The 21069-nt window shown below is 37.9% G+C and overlaps 1 protein-coding gene across 5 annotated transcripts in view; it reads right to left on the reverse strand.

The window, feature by feature from the left end:
- DYSF (dysferlin) overlaps window positions 1–21069 on the reverse strand; it is a 3914743-nt gene that overhangs the window by 1693921 nt on the left and 2199753 nt on the right. For all 5 annotated transcript variants that reach the window (XM_044064060.1, XM_044064063.1, XM_044064061.1 and 2 more), the window contains one exon: window positions 2810–2976. In XM_044064060.1, the coding sequence (XP_043919995.1) occupies window positions 2810–2976 (167 nt within the window). The remainder of the gene's footprint in view (window positions 1–2809; window positions 2977–21069) is intronic.

The following is a 21069-nucleotide window of genomic DNA, read 5'->3' on the forward strand; positions in this document are numbered from 1 at the left end:
CTGCATACCTTGCCATATTTTCCTGGCATCTTTCATGCCTTCAAAGTGGCTCTGCCCCTTTCTGCCATACTCCCTCTTATACCCATTCTCAGATTACCTCTTGCTATACTTTGGGCTGCTTTGTCCTTAGCCCTGTAAGCTACGTGTCTCTCCTTCAGAAGCTCATATACCTTAAGAGTGGACCATGGCTTCTGGTTAGCTCAAATAGTGATACTCTTAGTATTTGTTACCCCATCAACACAGTTTGAAATGTATGCCATCACTACCTCAGTGTAGTCATCAATGTTCAGATGCTGATTCTCTGTGGCTGCCTCCTTGAACAAATCCCAGTTGGTTCTTTCAATGCAGTCTTGGAGGGCCTCTGTGGCCCCCTTGGGCCACACCCTGATTTGTTTCTTCATGGGTTTCTCTCTAACCAGTGCAGGTTTGAAGGCTGGTGATAGCAAGGTGATAAAATGGTCACAGTTTCCCATTTATGGAAGTTGCACTGCCTTACAAAGCTTTCTTTAAGTTTATGTACACCTTGTCCAGGATATTATCACCCCTGGTAGGAACGTCCACATATTGATGGTAGTGTGGAAGTACTTTTTTCAGCTCTGCTTTATTAAAGTCACCAGTGGCCACATGTACAAAGTCAGGATATTTGCTCTGCAGCTCACCCATATGATTGCATAGTTTATTTAGAGCCTCAGTGGTATTAGTACTAGGTGGGATATACATCACGGCTACACTGACCCCATTCAGCTCACTGGGCAAGTAAAATGGTCTACATTTAATGGACAGGAACTCTTTAAGTTCTCACAGTAGTGTGACAGTATGATTTCACAGTTACTGCACCATCTTTCATTGACACAGATGCAGACTCCACCTCTTCTGGCTTTGCACAGTGTATGGCTTCTGTCTGTATGAAATAGCGTGAGACTCTCTAAGATTACTGCACTATCATTTATCTTGTCATGCAGCCATGTCTCAGTAATCAGAAACAAACAAGTATTTCTCACCTTGTTCTTGTTGGAGAGTTCCAGAATAAAGCAGTCCATCTTGCTATCCAGTGACCTAACATTAGCCAGCAGTATTGCTGGTAGTGCAGGCCTGTAGGGGGTTGCTTGTTACTTTACAGCAATACCTGCTCTGCATTCTCTTTTCCTTGTTCTCTGACATCTTTCTCTTTGTCCTTGTACAACATATTCCAGAACCTTCTTCTACCAGTTACAGGCACTTTAGAGTGTGTAGAGTTAAAATATACAGCTGCTGTAGGTCTGTACTAGTAGACCCCAGATACTCCGCAGATTTCAAGGCATCCATTCAACAACATGTAGATGTGGACTGTTTAATTTCTAGTAACTTCTGTCTACTGTAACTTATTGCACCTTCAAATGGAAGTGCAGAAACTGATTTTTCTGAGATTTTGTGTGCAAAAGAAGACAAAATATGCATAACTAAATGAACTGACACAGCTGCTGCCACACACGCGCGCGCGCGCGCGCACACACACACACACACACACACACACACAAACACACACACAGTGCTGATTTTTTTTTTTTTGAGGCAGAAATGTTTATTTCACAGTAGAAACAAAGAAATCCTAACAAAAATGGAGATAGATAAAAAAGACCAAGATACACAAATATAGTCGATAAAATAGATAGAATGCATGGGCCAAATAATTTAAAAGGTTGTGTTCCTAGCATTACCTCTACTCTTTCTACAAATGGTATATTTCACATCATGGAAAAATATTTATCATACACACTTCCTGAGCAGTTTATGACACTGGCACACTAACTTCCATACCACTGCACTGAACCACATAGTGGCAGAACTGAATACTAGATCAGTTCTACTGAACTGTGAGTGTAAACAGTCTGAGGGCTCCTACTTCCCTAACTCCCTCTTTTCTGAAAAATGGGATGCTTACTGAATGGCATAAAATATGCATTCATCTGTGAGACCACTATTCTAAACAATTATGTTTACAGTGGTATACATACATGAAACAGCTTATCCATCAGAGCCACGAGAACAAGTGACTTAAACCTCAACACAGAAATAAATAGAATGTGCTGGAGGGACAGATTCATAACCCAGAGGCTCCCTACACTCTGGAACAGAATCCCAGTCCATGTTAGGCAGAGCCCCTCACTGACTCTATTCAAGAGAAATCTCGACGAGTGGATGGGAGATCGTAGGTTTACCCCGGGGGTCATCTCTTTGTCACTACTAGACAGAGGCATAGTAAACTAAACCCTAAAAGGGCGTAGTATTCTCATCCTAAGGGGTGGTGTAGGCCACATACACTCTGGCTAGGCTTATAAATGCCCTAGGGCAGAGAGCCTAGTATGAACCTATGAACCTATAAGATGAAAACTTTCATCAAGAAATGTGTGCAATAGATTCCACAAAATCATTTTCATTTAACTGGTACTAGACATGGAATTAAATTCTCTGTTTTCTTTGCTCATTTCAATGGAGGCATTTCACCTGCTGAAACCATAGTGCATGCAGAATCTGCCAGTACTTGAAACTAACTTATATATGCATAACTTACCTTGGAAAGTAAGTGAAAATAATTTGCTGGACTGCTCTACATAACTATCACTTTAATGCATGCAGTACAAAATCAGATCACAATAAGGCACAAATATGAATTTGCATTTAAAGCTCATAGTTTTTATAATAATAGAAAGACAACAACTAAGTGGAAATATCAATAAATTATAATGTTTTTCAAGTTGCTATCCTTAGATGAGCAAGGAGCCCATAATGTTTTTGTAGAATGAACTGATGGTGTGGTTGATGGGCTCACCTTTTTTCTGGACTAATAAACCAGTCACCAGACCAAGTCCAGCCAGTGCTGGGTCGGAAGCTATCCTTTGGAAGCTTGATCTTTCCAGTAACATCTGAATATTTGGGATATGTAAGTCCTGTTGTTCCCCAGTTTCCCACCAGTGCCAGCTTTGTCTGGTTTTCATACTAAGAAAAAATAAGCTGCATTTAGTAAACAGCATCAAGCAAAATATAACTTTTTAAAACATTTTTGAGTTTTATATACAGTTATAAATCCTGAAATCACAGTTACTTTTTCAGAAGAATGCTGTTTAAAACACCTACTGCAGAAATAAATGTGCAGAAATAGGTACTTTCCACTTTAGGAATATTGTGTCAAACTTTCTTAATTATTTTTTTCTCTAAAATCTACTATTTCATAAATGCACTTCCACATTCATAAATCACACATTAACACATTTCTTCAGTAGTCAATGCAGTGTTTCTATACACTGTATCACACTTGCATTTTTCCATAACACAACTCTCTTCACAAACCATTGGATGTTTTTGTACTTTCCGCCTAGCCCTATGCCACTCTTAAAGTGACTGACCATCAACAGCTTTATTTTTGTTTATTTTTTTACTTCAGTCCATTTTTTATACTATCAATAGTATTGCACCTATGGCATTGCCTCATACTGTCAATGCTTTCCTTGCAATGCTGTCATTCACTGATAGGACATTTCCTAAAACATTTTCATTCAGCAAATCTTTCTTCCCATTTTAATGAACCACACATTTTTGGATACTGTTAAGTCCATTGCACAGATACTGCCTGCCCCTTCTGTTCAATGTTCCTTTGTTAGTGTTGTCCTAACACATGCTTCTTTTTATTCACTTTCATGGCCCATTATTGTAATGTACTGCATGGAGCTCCATGATTATATTCTGAAACTGGACAGAGTACAGGCCTGTTAAGCACCTTTCTGATGTCAGAAATGTGCTTAACTAGCTTTTTTAAGCATGCCAAACCATTGTTAAGCTACAGTCTCATGCAAGAGCATTAACAGTGGTCAGCAGCCAAAATACAAGAATGGTAGGAAGCTGATAAACGCATTATTCAGTTTTTTAAGACTGATGAAAGAAAAGATCAAAAATTTTCTCTGTGGCAATAGTTAATGGGCTGCAGTTTTCAAAGCCGTAAAATACCTAGTGTTCAGGGCCAGTGCTAGCATTTTGGGGACCACCAGCAAGTTTCATGTTGGGGCCCTACCTCGGAGGATGTAAGGTGTGACCATGTTGTTGCCACACCCCCTTCCCTTTCCTTTAATCCTCAAAGTTTGCTAGGAAACCAAACAGCTTTGAGGGACAGATTACAGATATCAAACAAACAGTCTGAAAGTCTCAAAGCCCATACCTCCCACCACCAGTCTCTCAGCACATAAAACGTAAGATTAGGGATTTAAAACACTGGGTTTATGAACTAATAAAGATGTTAGAACAGATTTTGCAGTAGCATGTGTTTCATGCACCCACATTTTTTTGTGAGGAACAGACCAAAAATACCAAACATCTCAACACTGGTCACCATTCTCACAGCCCCTACCCCCTCCTAATGTCTCAGCACAATCCTAGACAAAGCCAAAAATAATCACATAATGAAGGGGTAGCTTTAAACATTGCTATTGTAAACTTAGTAAGGTACTAGAATAACCAGGTATGCATTAATAGGAATTAAAGCATCAGTACATTCTTCATAATTCTCACAGCCCCTGTCTCCCAATGTCTCAGCCCAATAATTCTAGATAAAGCCAAAATTAATTGCAGAGCAGAGATATAACATTAGTAATAGTTTTGAACATATTATCTTTATAAGTTTAAAACAATGTTTAAAACAAAATAACAAGTTTTGCATTAGTGTGCATTACAATAATACCTGTACATTCTACATTCTCATAGCCCCTACCCCCCAACCTTTCAGCACATGAATTCTGGACAAAACACCATAGCACAGTACAAATGCTAAACAACAGGGGAACACATTTAAAAAATGCTTTTACAAAGTTATAAATATGACTGAATGGGTTTTCCTATAGTTTGGTATTACTTTACTTCAGTCCTCAAAGTTTTGCTAGAAAACAAAATTATTTTGAGATACAGACCACAAATGTCAAGCAAACAGTCTACAGTTTTATCAATGCCCATACCCCCATCACCAGCCTCTCAGCACAGTAATTGTGGCAAAAGCAAAAAAAATGACAAAGGTATAACATTAGGGATTTAAAACAGTAGGCTTATGAACAAATAAAGATGCTAGTATAACTGATTTTGCAGTAGCATGCATTGCTTAAACCACAATTTTTTATGAGAAACAGAACAAAAATGTCAAACAAACATTTAAACACTGTGTAACATTTTTATAACCCCTACCATCCTCCTAACCTCTGAGCACAACAATTCTAGGCAAAGGCAAAATAGTTGCAGAACAAAGGTGGAACATCGGGGATAGTTTTAAATATTGCTATTATAAATTTTGAAACAGAACAAGATTTGCATTAAAATTATATTTGTACATTCTGCAACTTTCTCACAACCCCTTTCCCCATAATACCAACCTTTCAGGACAATTCTGTACAAAAAAAAAAAAAAAAAAACAGGACAAAGGTATAGCAAGAATTTAAAACACTCATCTAATAAACTTATAAAGGTGCTAGAATAGGCCTTGCAGTAGCTTGCACTGCATGAACTCATATTTTTCATGAGACAGATCAAAAATACCAGGCAGACATGAGGACGTTCTACAACATTCTCACAGCCCATACTCCCCTGAGTGCAATTTGGCTACATGTTGTCAGTGGGGACTCTTGTATGCGGGAAAATAACTGGTGGTTCCTCGCGGACTCAGGTTTGGCTATACTAGTGTTATAACACTTTTTTTTTTTCTCTGACTTCTATAGTACATAGGAGCAGGTAAAGTTCTATATACTACAAAAATTTATGATCATGTCTCTCCAGTCATAACTCTTCTTATGTGTTCTCAATATGTATGTCAAGATTCACCTGTCAAGCATCACTGTCAAAGTGAATTTCTTTATTTTCATGTGTTAAACACATAGCAACCTGCTTACGGTTAGAGAACAGATCATAATCCTCTGCTTTACACATTCTAGTTTAAAATCACAACAAAGTATATGAAACAGACCTTACAAGTTTATGGGATAAATCAAAGCTGCTGGCCACCTAAAAGCATTTGCATCATATTATATTTATACTTCTTGACATCCCGACAGCTTTGAAATGTATGCATTCATACAGCTTTCATTGCAAGAGGGAATGTATTTTATAGTAGTGTTATTCCTATGTAAAAAAAAAAATACATATATATATATATATATATATATATATATATATCATCATCATCTTCTTTCGGCTGTTCCCATTAGGGGTCGCCACAGCGGATCACCTGTTTCCATTTCTTCCTGTCCTCTGCATCTTGCTCTGTCACACCACCCACCTGCATGTCCTCTCTCACCACATCCATAAACCTTATCTTAGGCCTTCCTCTTTTCCTGTTACCTGGTAGCTACATCCTTAGCATCTTTTTCCCAATATACTCAGCATCCCTCCTCAGCACATGTCCAAACCAACGTAATCTTGCCTCTCTGGCTTTGTCTCCAAACCTTCCAACCTGGGCTGACCCTCTAATATACTTATTCCTAATCCTGTCCACCCTCGTCACATCCAGTGCAAATCTTAACATCTTTAACTCTGCCACATCCAGCTCAAACTCCTGCCTTTTTGTCAGTGCCACTGTCTCCAACCCATATAACATAGCTGGTCTCACTACCCTCTTGTAGACCTTCCCTTTCACTCTTACAGGTACTCGTCTGTCACAAATCACTCCTGACACTCTTCTCCACCCACTCGATCCTGCCTGTACTCTCTTCTTCACCTCTCTTCCACACTCACTGTTACTCTGAACTATTGACCCCAAGTATTTAAACTCATCCACCTTCGCCACCTCTACTCCTTGCATCCTCACCATTCCTCTATCCTCCCTCTCATTCACACACATATATTCTGTCTTAGTCCTGCTGACCTTCATTCCTCTTCTCTCTAGAGCATATCTCCATCCCTCCAGGGTCTCTTCCACCTGTTCCCTACTCTCACTGCAGATCACAATGTCATCTGCAAACATCATAGTCCATGGGGACTCCTGTCTGATCTCGTCTGTCAACCTGTCCATCACCACTGCAAATAAGAAAGGGCTCAGAGCTGATCCTTGATGTAACCCCACCTCCACCTTAAACGCATCCGTCACTCCCACTATAGACCTCACTGCTGTCACACTACCCTTGTACATTTCCTGTACCACTCTGACATACTTCTCTGACACTCCTGACTTCTTCATACAATACCACAACTCCTCTCTAGGCACCGTGTCATATGCTTTCTCTAAGTCTACAAAAACACAATGCAACTCCTTCTGACATTCTGTGTGTGTGTGTGTGTGTGTGTGTGTGTGTGTGTGTGTGTGTGTGTGTGTGTGTGTGTGTGTGTGTGTGTGTTTATAGAATTGTTAAGCATTTCATTTAAAGTAGGGTTCCCAACCTCCACATGTCCAAAGTATGACAAGACATTTATCAAACATATGACATTATAGTGGGTATGGTCAAGCCTGTACTGTAATAAAAAGAGGAAATATTATAATAAATAAGCGGATCTGTTAGCTGCCCCTAGAAGACATGAGAGTCTAGCTACTCTGTGTATAAATATTAGAGCTTTTTCTCAACTTGTTTATCCAGTAAAAGGATGGTCTGAAAATAAATCAACCCAGGGATTCATTAACAGCCTCAGCACAATCCACACAACTCAGGCTAAAAAGGCCCTGCTCACACAATGCAGTATTTTACAATTCAGCAGCAAATTATGTGCCATCAGGAAAGACCTCATTATGGGTTAATTTGCATGTCTCTGAATCACATTAACTACCACAAAGTGCAGATCAGCACTTCCCACAGTAGGTGACATGTTAGTGACCACATCATAAAACAAGAAGCACCCCCCAGTCACTCTCACACACACACAAGAACACAGTAAAACCCACACACTCACACACACAATATACTACATACAGGTCCTTATTGTCAGATCATCCATGATGTCTCCTTTTTCCCAGACCTGGTAATTCATGAATGATTACAGTTCACTAAATATTCACTTTGGTTGCTGCTCCAGTACAAACAAAGGACTCCCAGTCAATCAAATTTGACACTTTAATATCCAATAAAATATACAAGCTTAAAGGATTTAGTGCTTTCATTTCTAACACACCAGAAACTTCTTTGGAAAAACCTGACATTGCATCTAGAGCCATTTAAATACACTCAGCACCTCTCTGATTGGCTGTTACATAAAAACCATACTGAAATTTTTAAAAGGGCAACACCAACTTCAAAATATTTTTAGAAATTCAAAATTTTCACGTTATAACATTTTACATATATACACATATAACACATATAGAAAACCCTTAAAAACACTTAAGAAACTGGATGTTGTTCTATATTAATATTAGTATCTGTTTGCTCTTAACTTAAGAGCTGGGGCTAGTGAAAGGTGGTCATTCAGTCCAGGGGGACACAGGCATCAAGTTGTAATTGCGAAAAAGGTTCTTTAAAGTTTAGGTTACATTCCCAGTCACCTCTCCTTTCTTGGTGAGTAACTTTCTCTATAACCCAAAACTTATAGTCGTCTTGGGGACAATGCAGACAATGTCTATAAAGGGCATTGGTGTCCTTTTTCCAGTTTATATCATATGTATGCTCGTACACCCTCTGCCTCAATGTACGTTCAGTCTTCCTCATGTAATAGGAACCATATACCTTACAATGGGCTAAATAACTCACCCTTCGGTATGACAGTATGACACTTGAAACGCCCCTGTCGGTAAAAAGTGACTTTTGGGAATGTAAGTGTGTTTTGGTTATACATAAATGAGCATCGACCACACATACCACATTTATATATTCCTAATATTGTGCTCACAGGTTTAGTATTTCCCCTTTCAAAAATATCCTTTAGATTGGGGTTTCTCCTGAACCCAAACTTTAGTGGTCTAGAAAATGCCCTGGGTTTGTTGGGCATAATAGAAAACATCTTCCAGTTTTTTGTCACAATGTTTTGAATCCCCTTAGTATCTTGGTTGTATATCAACCTAAATATACATACCATCTGTGTTACTTTTAACTGATCCTTGGTCCTTGTTTCTGTTGTTATTATTACCTTCATAGTTTAATAGGGGTATATATTTATTTCACCATCCACTTAGAACTTCTTCTTTGATAGTTTTAACCATGCTATCGGGATATCCCCTCTCACAAAACATACCCTCAATATGATCCAGTTCTTTCACCAAGTCATCTTTATTAGAAGTCATACGGGCTCCCTGTATCATTTTTATTTTCACTATATTTTCCTTTTGTTTGTAAGGATGGTTACTTTCACAATAAAGATATGAGTTTTGAGAAACATTCCTTTGTTTATAGCTTTGAAATATATTTCCCATTAGTACTGGCCTTCATAATGGTCACATCTAAATAATGTACTCCGTTTCTCTGGTTTCCTGTGTGAACTTCAGAAATTCTGTGGTGTTATTTATGTAGTCTATGAAACCTTCTATATTTTGTGGAGACCCTTTCCACAAAATAAAAAATATCATCCAAAAATCTGAAGTAAATCCTGATGTAATCTTTGTACTGTGATGCAAAAATAAAATGTTTTTCCCAGTATAATAGGAGAATATTTGCAAATATGGGTGCGCAAGCCACACCCATAGCAACCCCATCCATTTGATGGTATAACTCACCCTGGAAATATATGAAATTGTGTTTTAATATCAATTCCATGCTTTCTAGGACAGTCTTAATATCTGAGTGTTGCAAAAATTCAACCTCCAGTAACATTTCTTCAAACCACTGTAGACCTCTATTGTGGGGAATAACTGAAAAGAGGTCCTTGACATCGATGGTTATAAACAAAATGTCACTGTTAAATTCTACTTGTCCTATCTTGTACAAAAAATCCCACGAATCTTTTAGTATGTGGGGGTATAAATCATAAAAAGGTTTCAACTTTTTGTCAATGTATATAGCTAGAGGCTGTGTTTTTGACCCAGTAGATTATACAATTGGTCTGGTGGGGGTGGGGGGTTCATATAGTTCTTAGGAACTTTGTGTATTCCAAAAATGCTTGGAATGTATGGTTTAAATACTTTAAAAAAAGTCATACAACTGTTTTGTTATGGCCCCTTGTAACAAGTTGTCCTCTAGAATAATGTATATTCTGTGGTAGGCTATATTAACTTGGTAGGAAGGGCTACACCACAGTCATTAAATACATTTAATACAGCTTTAAAAAAATCAGTTCCCTCGTAAACATTATTAGGAAATTTACTAATTCTAGGTCCCTAAGGGACTTGATTAACTTTAATGCATTCATTTAAAAAACAATTGTCAGCTATTAAACTTCTAAATTTACAGAATTTACACAATTTTTCTTTTACTTTATGACACATACCAACATATGTTTCATTACCTTGTGCAGGTGCTGGGTTAAACTTAAAGTTTGTTCTGCCTAACCACGAGTTCATATTAATGTCCAAATACTGTTCCCAACTACTCAATGAATTAGTGTTATGGGAAAACGACTCTGGGTACATTGTAAAGTTTCTGTTCCATTTCCCTGGCTAGAAGCAGCTCCATGCCTTTCCTGCTGCTGTACACCTCATCACTGGACCAGAAGTGACATCATCACAACTGGAAGTGACATCATCACATCTCAATTTTCTTGGTTACAGGGTATAGAACCCTCCAGATATACAGAAACACTGTTACCATCATTTTCTTGTGAAAATTCATTAATGAGCCTTGTCAGCTCACCCACAAAAATTTGGTTAGCCCTACCAGTTGGGCTTACAGTCTAGTAGATTCCTCGGCCACTGGAAAAAGCCATTCCAGAGTAACAAAAACCACAAAGAACTCAAGTGAAATACTGAAGTATAAAGACACCAATAACCAAATATTCGTTTCAGTTGCTGCTCCAATACCAATAAAGGACTCCCAGTCGATCAAATTCAACACTTTAATATCCAATAAAATATACAAGCTTAAAGGATTTAGCACTTTCATTAATAACACATCAGAATCATCTTCAGGATCACCTGACATTGAATCTAAAGCCATTTAAATACACCCAGCACCTCTCTGATTGGCTGTTACATGAAAACCATACTGAAATTTTTAAAAGGACAACACCGACTTCAAAATATGTTTAAAAATTCAAAATATGAACTTTACAATGGACCCAGAGTCGTTTCGCCCATAACACTAATTCACTGAGTGGTTGGGAACAGTATTTGGACATAAATATGGATTTGTGGTTAGGCAGAACAAACTTTAATTTTAACCCAGCACCTCCACAAGGTGATGAAACATATGTTGGTATGTGCCCTTAGTTAAAAGAAAAATTGTGTAAATTTAGAAGTTTAATGGCTGACAATTGTTTTTTAAATGACTGCACTAAAGTTAAATAAGCCCCTAAGGGACTTAGAATTAGTAAATTTCCTAATAATGTTTACAAGGGCACTGATTTTTTTTAAAGCTGTAGTAAATGTATTTAATGACTGAGATTTAGCCCTTATGAGGGTTGTTATTAAGCATAATGAAAAAATGATGACTGTGTAAAGAGTGATATTGCAGCTTTGAATATGAAAATACAAGAAGATTTATTGTTTACCTTAGAAGAAAATAAATGTAAATATTCATATATTTTTAAAGATGACATTTTGGATGCAAAAAACTGGAAAAGGAAAATGGGTAAACTACAGAGGGATACTAAAGACTATGCTGAGGGCACAGCTTATGTGCTAAGGCAACATTTTAACCCATGCAATGGCAGAGGGACCACTAATATGGATGGGTACAACAGTGAAGAAAATAGAGAATTTGATAATGGGAACAATGATAGAGAAACCCCTTTAAACCATGGTCCTGTAAGAAGGTCAGAAAAAAATCGGAATCTGCCAGTACAACCTACGTATGCACAAGCCATCCAGAGGGGACAGGGGAATCAGAGGGGGAAACAGCAGTTTTACCCACAATCCCAGAAGAGTTTTTGGAACAGATAACAGAGAACTTACCTTTAAGGGCAGGGAACTCTAACATGGACAATGAATTGCAAGAAGTAGGTCCCATTAATAAGATGGGGAATTTTCAAATGTACAATTATAACAATATTGAACTGAATGAGAGACACTTTAGTTTGTTCAAAAAAGGTTTCAAATTCATTCCTAGCAAAAAAGGAAATATGGCTGAAACATTATTTGATATAAAAATGTTTCTCAGGAAAATAAATTTGGATGTACTACTTGGTGGTACGACTGAGTCAGAGAGTATGAACCAGTTGAAAAAGAAAAGTTCTTACAATCCCCCTGTTACTTGAATTAAACAACTTTGAAACAATGGTATGCAAAGAAATCAGATCATATGACAATAGTAGAAAGGTGTATAACAAGGTAAACTTGACAAAAGATGATAAGGAAGTTATGTCAGAAATGTGTAATAATAATGAGGTTCATATTATGAAACCTGATAAGGGCCTCTTATGATGCAGCAGTGGGAATAGTCATCAAAAATGCTTGCCTTGTTAAACACTGATGGTAGATACAACCAGGTATCTCGGAACCAAGTTAATACAGCCTACCATAGAACAGACATTATTCTAGAGGACAACTTGCAACAAGGGGGCATAACAAAACAGTTGTATGACTTTTCTAAAGTATCTAAACCATACATTCCAAGCATTTTTGGAATACCCAAAGTTCATAAGAACTATGTGAACCTCACCCCACCAGACCCATTGTATCATCTGCTGGGTCAAAAACACAGCCTCTAGCTATATAGATTGACAAAACGTTGAAACCTTTTTATGATTTATACCCCCACATACTAAAAGATTTGTGGGACTTTTTGCACAAGATAGGACAAGTAGAATTTAAGAATGACTTTTTGGTTTATAACCATCAATGTCAAGGACCTCTTTTCAGTTATTCCCCATGAAAGAGGTATACAATGAATTGAAGAAATGTTACTGGAGGTTGAATTTTTGCAATACTCAGATTTTAACACTATCCTAGAAAGCATGGAATTGGTATTAAAAAACAATTTCATATATTTCCAGGGTGAGAAATACCATCAAATGGATGTGGCTGTAATGGGTGAGGCATACGCACCCATATTTGCAAATACTGTCCTAGTATACTGGGAAAAACATTTTATTTTTGAGTCACAGTACAAAGATTACATCAGGATTTACTTCAGATTTTTGGATGATATTTTTATTTTGTGGAAAGGGTCCCCACAAAATATAGAAGGTTTCACAGAATACATAAATAACACCACAGAATTTCTGAAGTTCACATATGAAACCAGAAAAATCGAAGTACATTATTTAGATGTGACCATTATAAAGGACGATACTTATGGGAAATATATTTCAAAACTATAAACAAAGGAATGTTTCTCAAACTCATATCTTTATTATGAAAGTAACCATCATTATAAACAAAAGAAAAATATAATGAAAGGACAAATGATACATACGGTCCCGTATGACTTCGGATAAAGATGACTTGGTGAAAGAAATGGATTATATTGTTGGAATATTTTGTGAGAGGGGATACCCCGATAGCATGGTTAAAACTATCAAAGAAGAAGTTCTAAGGGGATGGGGAAATAAATATATACTCCTATTAAACTATGAAAGTAATAATAACAACAGAAACAAGGACCAAGGATCAGTTAAAAGTGACACAGATGGTACATATTTACTGTTGACATACAACCAAGATACTAAGGCGATTCAAAACATTGTGACAAAAACTGGAAGATATTTTCTAGTATGCCCAACAAACCCAGGGTATTTTGTAGACCATTAAAGTTTGGGGTCAGCAGAAACCCCACTCTAAAGGATATTTTTGAAAGGGGAAATACAAAACATGTGGGCACAATATTAGGAACATATAAATGTGGTATGTGCAGTCAATGCTCATTTATGTATAACCAAAACACACTAACATTGGATTCCCCAAAAGTCACTTTTTACCCGCAGGAGCATTTCAACTTCATACCAAAGGGGTGATTTATTTAGCCCATTGTAAGTTATGGGGTTCTTACTATATGGGGAAGACCGAACGTACACTGAGGCAGAGGGTGTACGAGCATACATAAGATATAAACCTGAAAAAGGACACCAATGCCCTTTATAGACACTGTCTGCAGTGTCCCCAAGCAGATTATAAGTTTTGGGTTATAGAGAAAGTTACTCAACAAGAAAGGGGAGGTGACTGAGAATCTAAGCGAGAACTTAAAGAAGCTATTTGGCAATTTCAACTTGATGCTTGTGTCCCCCCCTCGATTGAATAACCACCTTTCACTAGCCCCAGCTCTTAAGTTAACAGCAAACAGATACTAACATTAATATAGAACAACATCCATTTTTAAGTTTTTTTAAGTGTTTTTTAAGTGTTTTCTAAGTTTTTTAAACATAGTATATGTGTTATATGTGTAGGTATGCAAAATGTTATAACATCTGAAAATGTTGACTTTTTAAACATATTTTGAAGTTGGTGTTGTCCTTTTAAAAATTTCATTATGGTTTTTATGTAACAGCCAATCAGAGAGGTGCTGGGTGTATTTAAACAGCTTTAGATTCAATGTTGGGTGATTCTGAAGAAGTTTCTGGTGTGTTAGAAATGAAAGCATTAAATCCTTTATGCTTGTATATTTTATTGGATATTAAAGTGTTGAATTTGAACAACTGGGAGTCCTTTATTGGTACTGGAACAGCAACTGAAGTGAATATTTGGTTATTGGTGTTTTTACACTTCAGTATTTCACTTGAATTCTTAATGTTTACAGTTCAGTCATTAATGCCGGACATTCTGGTTTTACACTTCATATCCTCCAGTAAATGCATGCTGTGGGATATCGTGTGCTGGTCCACCTTTCCCCTCATACCTGAAGACATGTTGCATATATTGCATAATGCCCAAGATCCTCAATATGTAGAATAAAAACACCTACTAATGCAGCAGGTTTCTGTATCAAGGGGGCATAGTTCATATCCTCCCTTCATTTACTTATTTATTTATTTATTTATTTATTTATTTTCAGACAGTCCCTGGTGTCTAGTAGTTGTTATACCTTTTATTTAATGTGTCTTTATGGTACTCCATTGTGACTACCCCTAGTGGTAGCATTTCTCCTACCCCTGATTCCCATACTGGTTTAAGTGCTGTTACAGCTCAAGTCTCTTAAAGTAATCCCTGGTGTTTAATGCTCCTAACAGTCCCCATTCCCCATACTGATTTAACTGTCATTATAACACAAGTCTTATAAAGTAATCCTGGTGGTTAGTGGTCCCTTCCATCTAATATTATAGAACAAGCTCATTAGTCTAGGGGGTGAGTGGTGGTACGACATCCACACACACACACACACACACACACACACACACACACACTCACAAAAGCAGCCCCTCTCATACGCTCACTCATGACCTCCCAACCTTACCTTGCAATTAAACTTCCCAGTACTTACTCTTTCTGCAGTGGCTGGACACAGCATTTTAGCCATGTCCACTGTCATGACATTGCAGGAGCAGCCATGGTAATCTACACGGCTGACAGATTCTATGAATAGCTTAGTACATAGATGCCTTCAGTTCCATGTGGAGCAAGTCATGGCTATTTATAGGTTCATAGGTACATAGATTAGTACTAGGCTAACTGCCCTTGCAAGCCATTTTAAGCCTAGCCAATTATCCCTTGTGAGACGCAAACCCTGCACCTTGTGTTTGTAAGGCAAACACCTTAACCATTAGGCCACCCCATATTCCTCTCCCCAAATTCCCTCATTAGCATATATCTTAGCCTTAGAGACAACCTGACAAGGTACTGCATGTTTTCATGCTACAGCACAGTGTTAGGGTTGCCTCTGAATTCCAAAAGGTACACAAGGTTTATGCCTTGCAGTAACCTTAGGAAGCCCCCCACCCCATGAGTAAGGAAATAAATTCAGTCTTATTTTTTTTTCAAGGAGTAAATAAGTTGTGTACAAGGCTTAATCTTCAAAGTTGATCAAATACTAGTTCTCAATAAACTGAGAGGACAAGTACTGAAAGGACATAAACATATTAGTCAAATCTGGGAATAGTAAAATACAAATAGCAGGCGGTATAATGTGATGGGCAGGAATTTCACCCACAGAGCTTTCAGAGGTTTGTAAACTATTATGGCAAAAGTCTGCCAACTCTGGCAGTCATATTACATTACATAAATGAGCTGGTTCAGGCTGGTAGACTTTGTGAACTAAAGAATGTGACCATTCACTTCATTAGGCCATGAGGGCAGGTCACGTCTGATACAGTCCTGATGAACTATCACCCTTCCTTGTAGAGAACCAGAATCAGATCTGTGATGCTTCCCCATATGGCACTGCAGCACTGATGTCACATACTGGGGAAGACGGCAGTGAGAGTTACATAGCATTTGCTTCATGCTCCTTGTCTGCAGCTGAGAAAAAGTATGTCCAAACTAACAGAGAGGTATTAAGTCCTGTCTACAGTGTCAAGAGGTAAATCTCGCATGTATTCAACAGAGACTTTATGCTTGTTACAGGCCATCAGCAAGTAAAAGAGAATATTATCCAAAAATGACATGATCCCTTCTTAAATGGCTGTGTAGTGTGTGTGTGTGTGTGTGTGTGTGTGTGTGTGTGTGTGTGTGTGTGTGTGTGTGTGTGTGTGTGTGTGTGTGTGTGTGTGTGTGTGTGTGTGTGTGTGAGGAGGTATGGATTACCATGTTCACTGCATCATGGCCCAGACTATCGGAAGAACTTTATCAAGGTCATCTTGGAGTAGTAAAAATAAGGGCACTGGCTAGAATTATATGTGGTGGTCAAAGATTAATTAATAGAAAGAACAATTGGAAATAAAATGCAGTTGCCCCAAAGAAGCCAAAACATCTAAGCAAATGGTCTCAGCCTAGCACCAGGTCTAGGCAGATTTTTCTGAGCCATTTATGAGGGCAACACTTTTGGTGGTCATTGCATGCTTTATACTGCAAGAGGACTTTACCATGAATTCTGCTACTTCTGGTCAAACCACAAACAAGTTAAGAAAGATCAGCGAACAATATGAAAGGCTATCCATAGCAACAGGCAGTCCTAACCTGGAGTTACAGACTAAACTCTATACGGTCTCCTGATATAATTAAGCAGCAGTTGGGATCTGTGTCCGCACCTCAACCCCTTAGTGCAAAAAATCTGAACAAAGCCAAAAACAATGGCAGGAGAAATACCAAAAATCCAGGACAAATTTTAATTACTGTTCTACAAAGTTGTTAGAATAACTTGTTTGGAATGCATTTTCTGAAGGATATGAAGTCCAAATCTCTAAAGTCTGTCATTATTTAATGACATCTAACCACAATGATTTGCTTTTAGATCTTAGTGCAGTCTGAAATTGATTTGAAATGGCTGCAAAAAGGTGTAGCAATAGAGTGTTTTGTAATCTGGGTAGGGTATAAGGTCTCAAAAAGAAGCTTGCTCTGTGTGTGTGTGTGTGTCTGTGTGTGTGTGTGTGTGTGTGTGTGTGTGTGTGTGTGTGTGTGTGTGTGTGTGTGTGTGTGTGTGTGTGTAACCTGAATGCACAAGCAGGACTGGTAAGTTAAAGCTGTTATTTCAAGGCTACCATAGAAATTACGGCATTAAAGAGGCTGTGGCTAGTGTATATTTTAAGTAAAGTAAATTTACCTTATTTTCAGGAGCCTACTGCTACTACTCCTTCAAGGAAAGAATGGTTTGTTTATACAATTCAGCCTGTACTTCATCTTCCAAGCTTAAGTAATGATGTCAAAACACTGAATGGGCTAAACCAATAGCACCATTCTTTACTGGTGTGGCTTAGAACGTTTGTTTTTATAAAAGCAAGTGATTATTTACTAGAAACTGAAAGCAGAAATGCTTATACATTCAGAGGTCTCTTCTGCCATCAATTCACAGATGTTCTACACAAGGACCCACACCTCTGACATGCCAACAAGTTTCCAGATGTTTGACTTGACCCACCTGGCATGGAAATAGCTAAAAACAGGGGAGAAGCCAGTTGACTGGATTCTATAACTGTGATAGATTACATTTTGAGGAATTTATCCAACCCCAGTTACTGATGGGTAAGCCAGAGTAACTCAGCCTCTGCAGAACAGTTGGTAGATCTCCACCTTCTTACCAGAAGATATTGGTATTCCACAAGGAACTATACCAAGCCCCATACTTTTCAACATACTCATCAATGACCTGTACACTGTTGTGGATGGAGAGATGATAAAAACAGCAAGCAAAGCAGAGTAGTATTGCTGGAACTGAATTTGTCCTCAAATCTTGGTGAGTACTTTCATGAAGTAGACTCAGTTTTTACAAAATCTCACCAAGATGACAGTGATATACAGACTGTATTTTATATACCATATATCATGGGATAGGCATAAGTAGATTAAAAAGTTAAAAAAGACAGCTAGGTACACAAGTCCCAGGATAAAAAAAGTGTCCAATCCTGGCAGGCACACTGGTGCCATGACTGGAAAAAAATGACACTGTAGAATCCTCAAGATATGGAAACATTCCTACAATGAGGTAATGCCAGGCTCAAGAGGAAAAGGATGTTCTCCCAATGTAGAGGGAAGTAGTAGTCCATAAAAAAACAAAACAAAAAAAAACAAAAAAACCCCACAAAAACTGACATGCCAAAAATAGCCATAAAGATGAAAGAGTGAACTATTGAGATAAGAAGGAAATTATGTACTGTTACTACTATTATGAAAGAAACCCAGAATTTCCGGATATAAGATATGCAAAAATATTAAGAGAGAAATTAGAGAGAAAAAATACTTGCACAAGAAAACTGTCAAAAGCTTCAAATGCAAATTTGTATTAATTAATACAACAGATCCATGAAAAACATTATATGGACTAAGAAACCTTGGGCCATTTGGAAAAAGAAGCAATTGAGAAAATCCGAAAATATACAGGAAAAAACCTAGAGATTTTTAAAATGTATAAAAAAAGAAAAATGTACATGGGAAAGAAAGAGACATCTGATATGGTGTAATATTTATGCACAGGCGAATGCCAAACTAATCAATACAAAAAGGCACCCCCAAAGATATGTGAAGAAAAATACAGGTAAAGGCTCCCAGATATGGAAAATTTCACAATATAAAAAATAAGTTCACAAAGGGGGGAACAAAACAGAAGATCAGTAAAGTAAAAGTTAAACAAATAGATGCTGAAGTTATGTAACACCTGCGAAGGGAAGAATTTAGTGTAGAAAGTCTAACACAGGTTGTGACACAGCATGACGGAACAATGAGTCTCCAAAGTAAAGAGAAACAGGGGAAGCAGGAGACATCTGAAGAAGAAATATGGATGTGGGAAAGAAAAAGAGATTTAATTTTGTGTAATACTTATGCAAAGGAGAAAGCAAAGCTAACCAATACAAAAAAGGCAGCATCAAAGATATTTGAAGAGAAATGCAGGCAAAGGCACCCTGATATGGAAAATTTTACAATATAAAAAATAAGAAAAAAACAAAGGGGGAAAGTAGAAAAGAGGATTAAAAATGGGGACGTTAAAGAAACAGAAAGTGAAGTTATGGATGGATCTATATTATAGCATTGAAATCTACAAAGATCGAATGTTATAATATAGCACCCTAAACATCGAAATCCGCAAACATCGAACAGTCAGAATAGCATTTTTTTTCCCAGGGAAAAAAATCGCTATTCCGAGAAACATACACACAACACAAACACACACAAAAAACAGCAATCCACACACATACACTTAAAATCCTACACCTAAACCTAAACTAAACTTTACATACACTACTAGCTATCCACTTACCTTAACCCGACCCTAACCCTAAGGTCCATCACTATCATACACTCACCTCACCCGCGCCCTAACCCTAACTCACCTAACGCGCCCCCTAACCCTAACCTACACACAATCGCACACTTACCTGACCCGCTCCCTAACCCTAACTCATCTAACCTGCCCTCTAACCCTAACCTACACACAATCGCACACTTACCTGACCCGCTCCCTAACCCTAACTCATCTAACCCGCCCCCTAACCCTAACCTACACACAATCGCACACTTACCTGAACCCGACCTGTAATGCTCCAACATATCGAACGCTGAAAACAGCGAAGCCACAGCAACGGCCCACCGAATTCTTTCCCTGGGAAAGAATTCGGTGTCCTGCACCTTCGTTGTTTTCAGCGTTCGACAAAACTGGTTCGATATTATAACATTCGAACTTTATAAAATTCGATGTTATAATACAGACCCGTTATGGATTACCTGTGAAGTGAAGGATTTACTGTAGAAAATTTAAATCTGGTAATGTCACAGAATGATGGAACACTGAGTCCCCAAATTAAGAAGAAACAGATGGAATGGAATGCATTTAATCAGTTGACACATGAAGATGCTCTGGAGCCTTCAGTAGGAGACCAGTGCAAAAGTTCAGCTGGAGTTGCACAGCAAGGGAAGGAATGGGAAATGGTGGCAACTCTGATGCAGTCAATGCTGTGGAGTGATAAGCCAGTGAATTCCCATATGAAAGAGCAACAGATGACGCAGAACAGAGCTGAAGAGAATATGTCACAGGAAGATGTTCTGGAACTTCCTGTAGAATGCTTGCAGGAAATGGAGAATAAAGAATGTGCCCTCAGTTTAGAATAAAAGGATCTAAGAGAAGAGCTGCTTGATTTAATAGAGATCAGTGGACATATTAAGACTGATGAAAGAAACAGATTAAAGGAAGTCAGTGTTAGAAGTCTGATAAAACAAATGAAGACATAAATCAAGACTATTGACAGAAATGCACTTGATATAAGAAGTTATGTACTTGCCATAACGTTTCATCTGTGTTGTCCAGTTTCATTCTTCCTCAACAACTGGGACAATTGGGTTTGGATCTGATCTTCTGACTCGGCCATTTTTTACAGCTCGTGACCACTAGAACTTACTCATAATGCTCTATCCCCTAACATACCTCAGATTTTGGTTGCTGGCTTATAGTTTTAAAAGGAATTTTAGCACCCAGGTAAGAGACCAATATCTGGAGCTCAATAGCAGGAACAATGGTTCCCTTGTTACCTCTTGTTCTT

This window comes from Protopterus annectens, chromosome 2.part2 (genome assembly GCF_019279795.1).
Source record: "Protopterus annectens isolate FY-2018-M chromosome 2.part2, PAN1.0, whole genome shotgun sequence".
Taxonomy (NCBI): Eukaryota; Metazoa; Chordata; order Ceratodontiformes; family Protopteridae; genus Protopterus; species Protopterus annectens.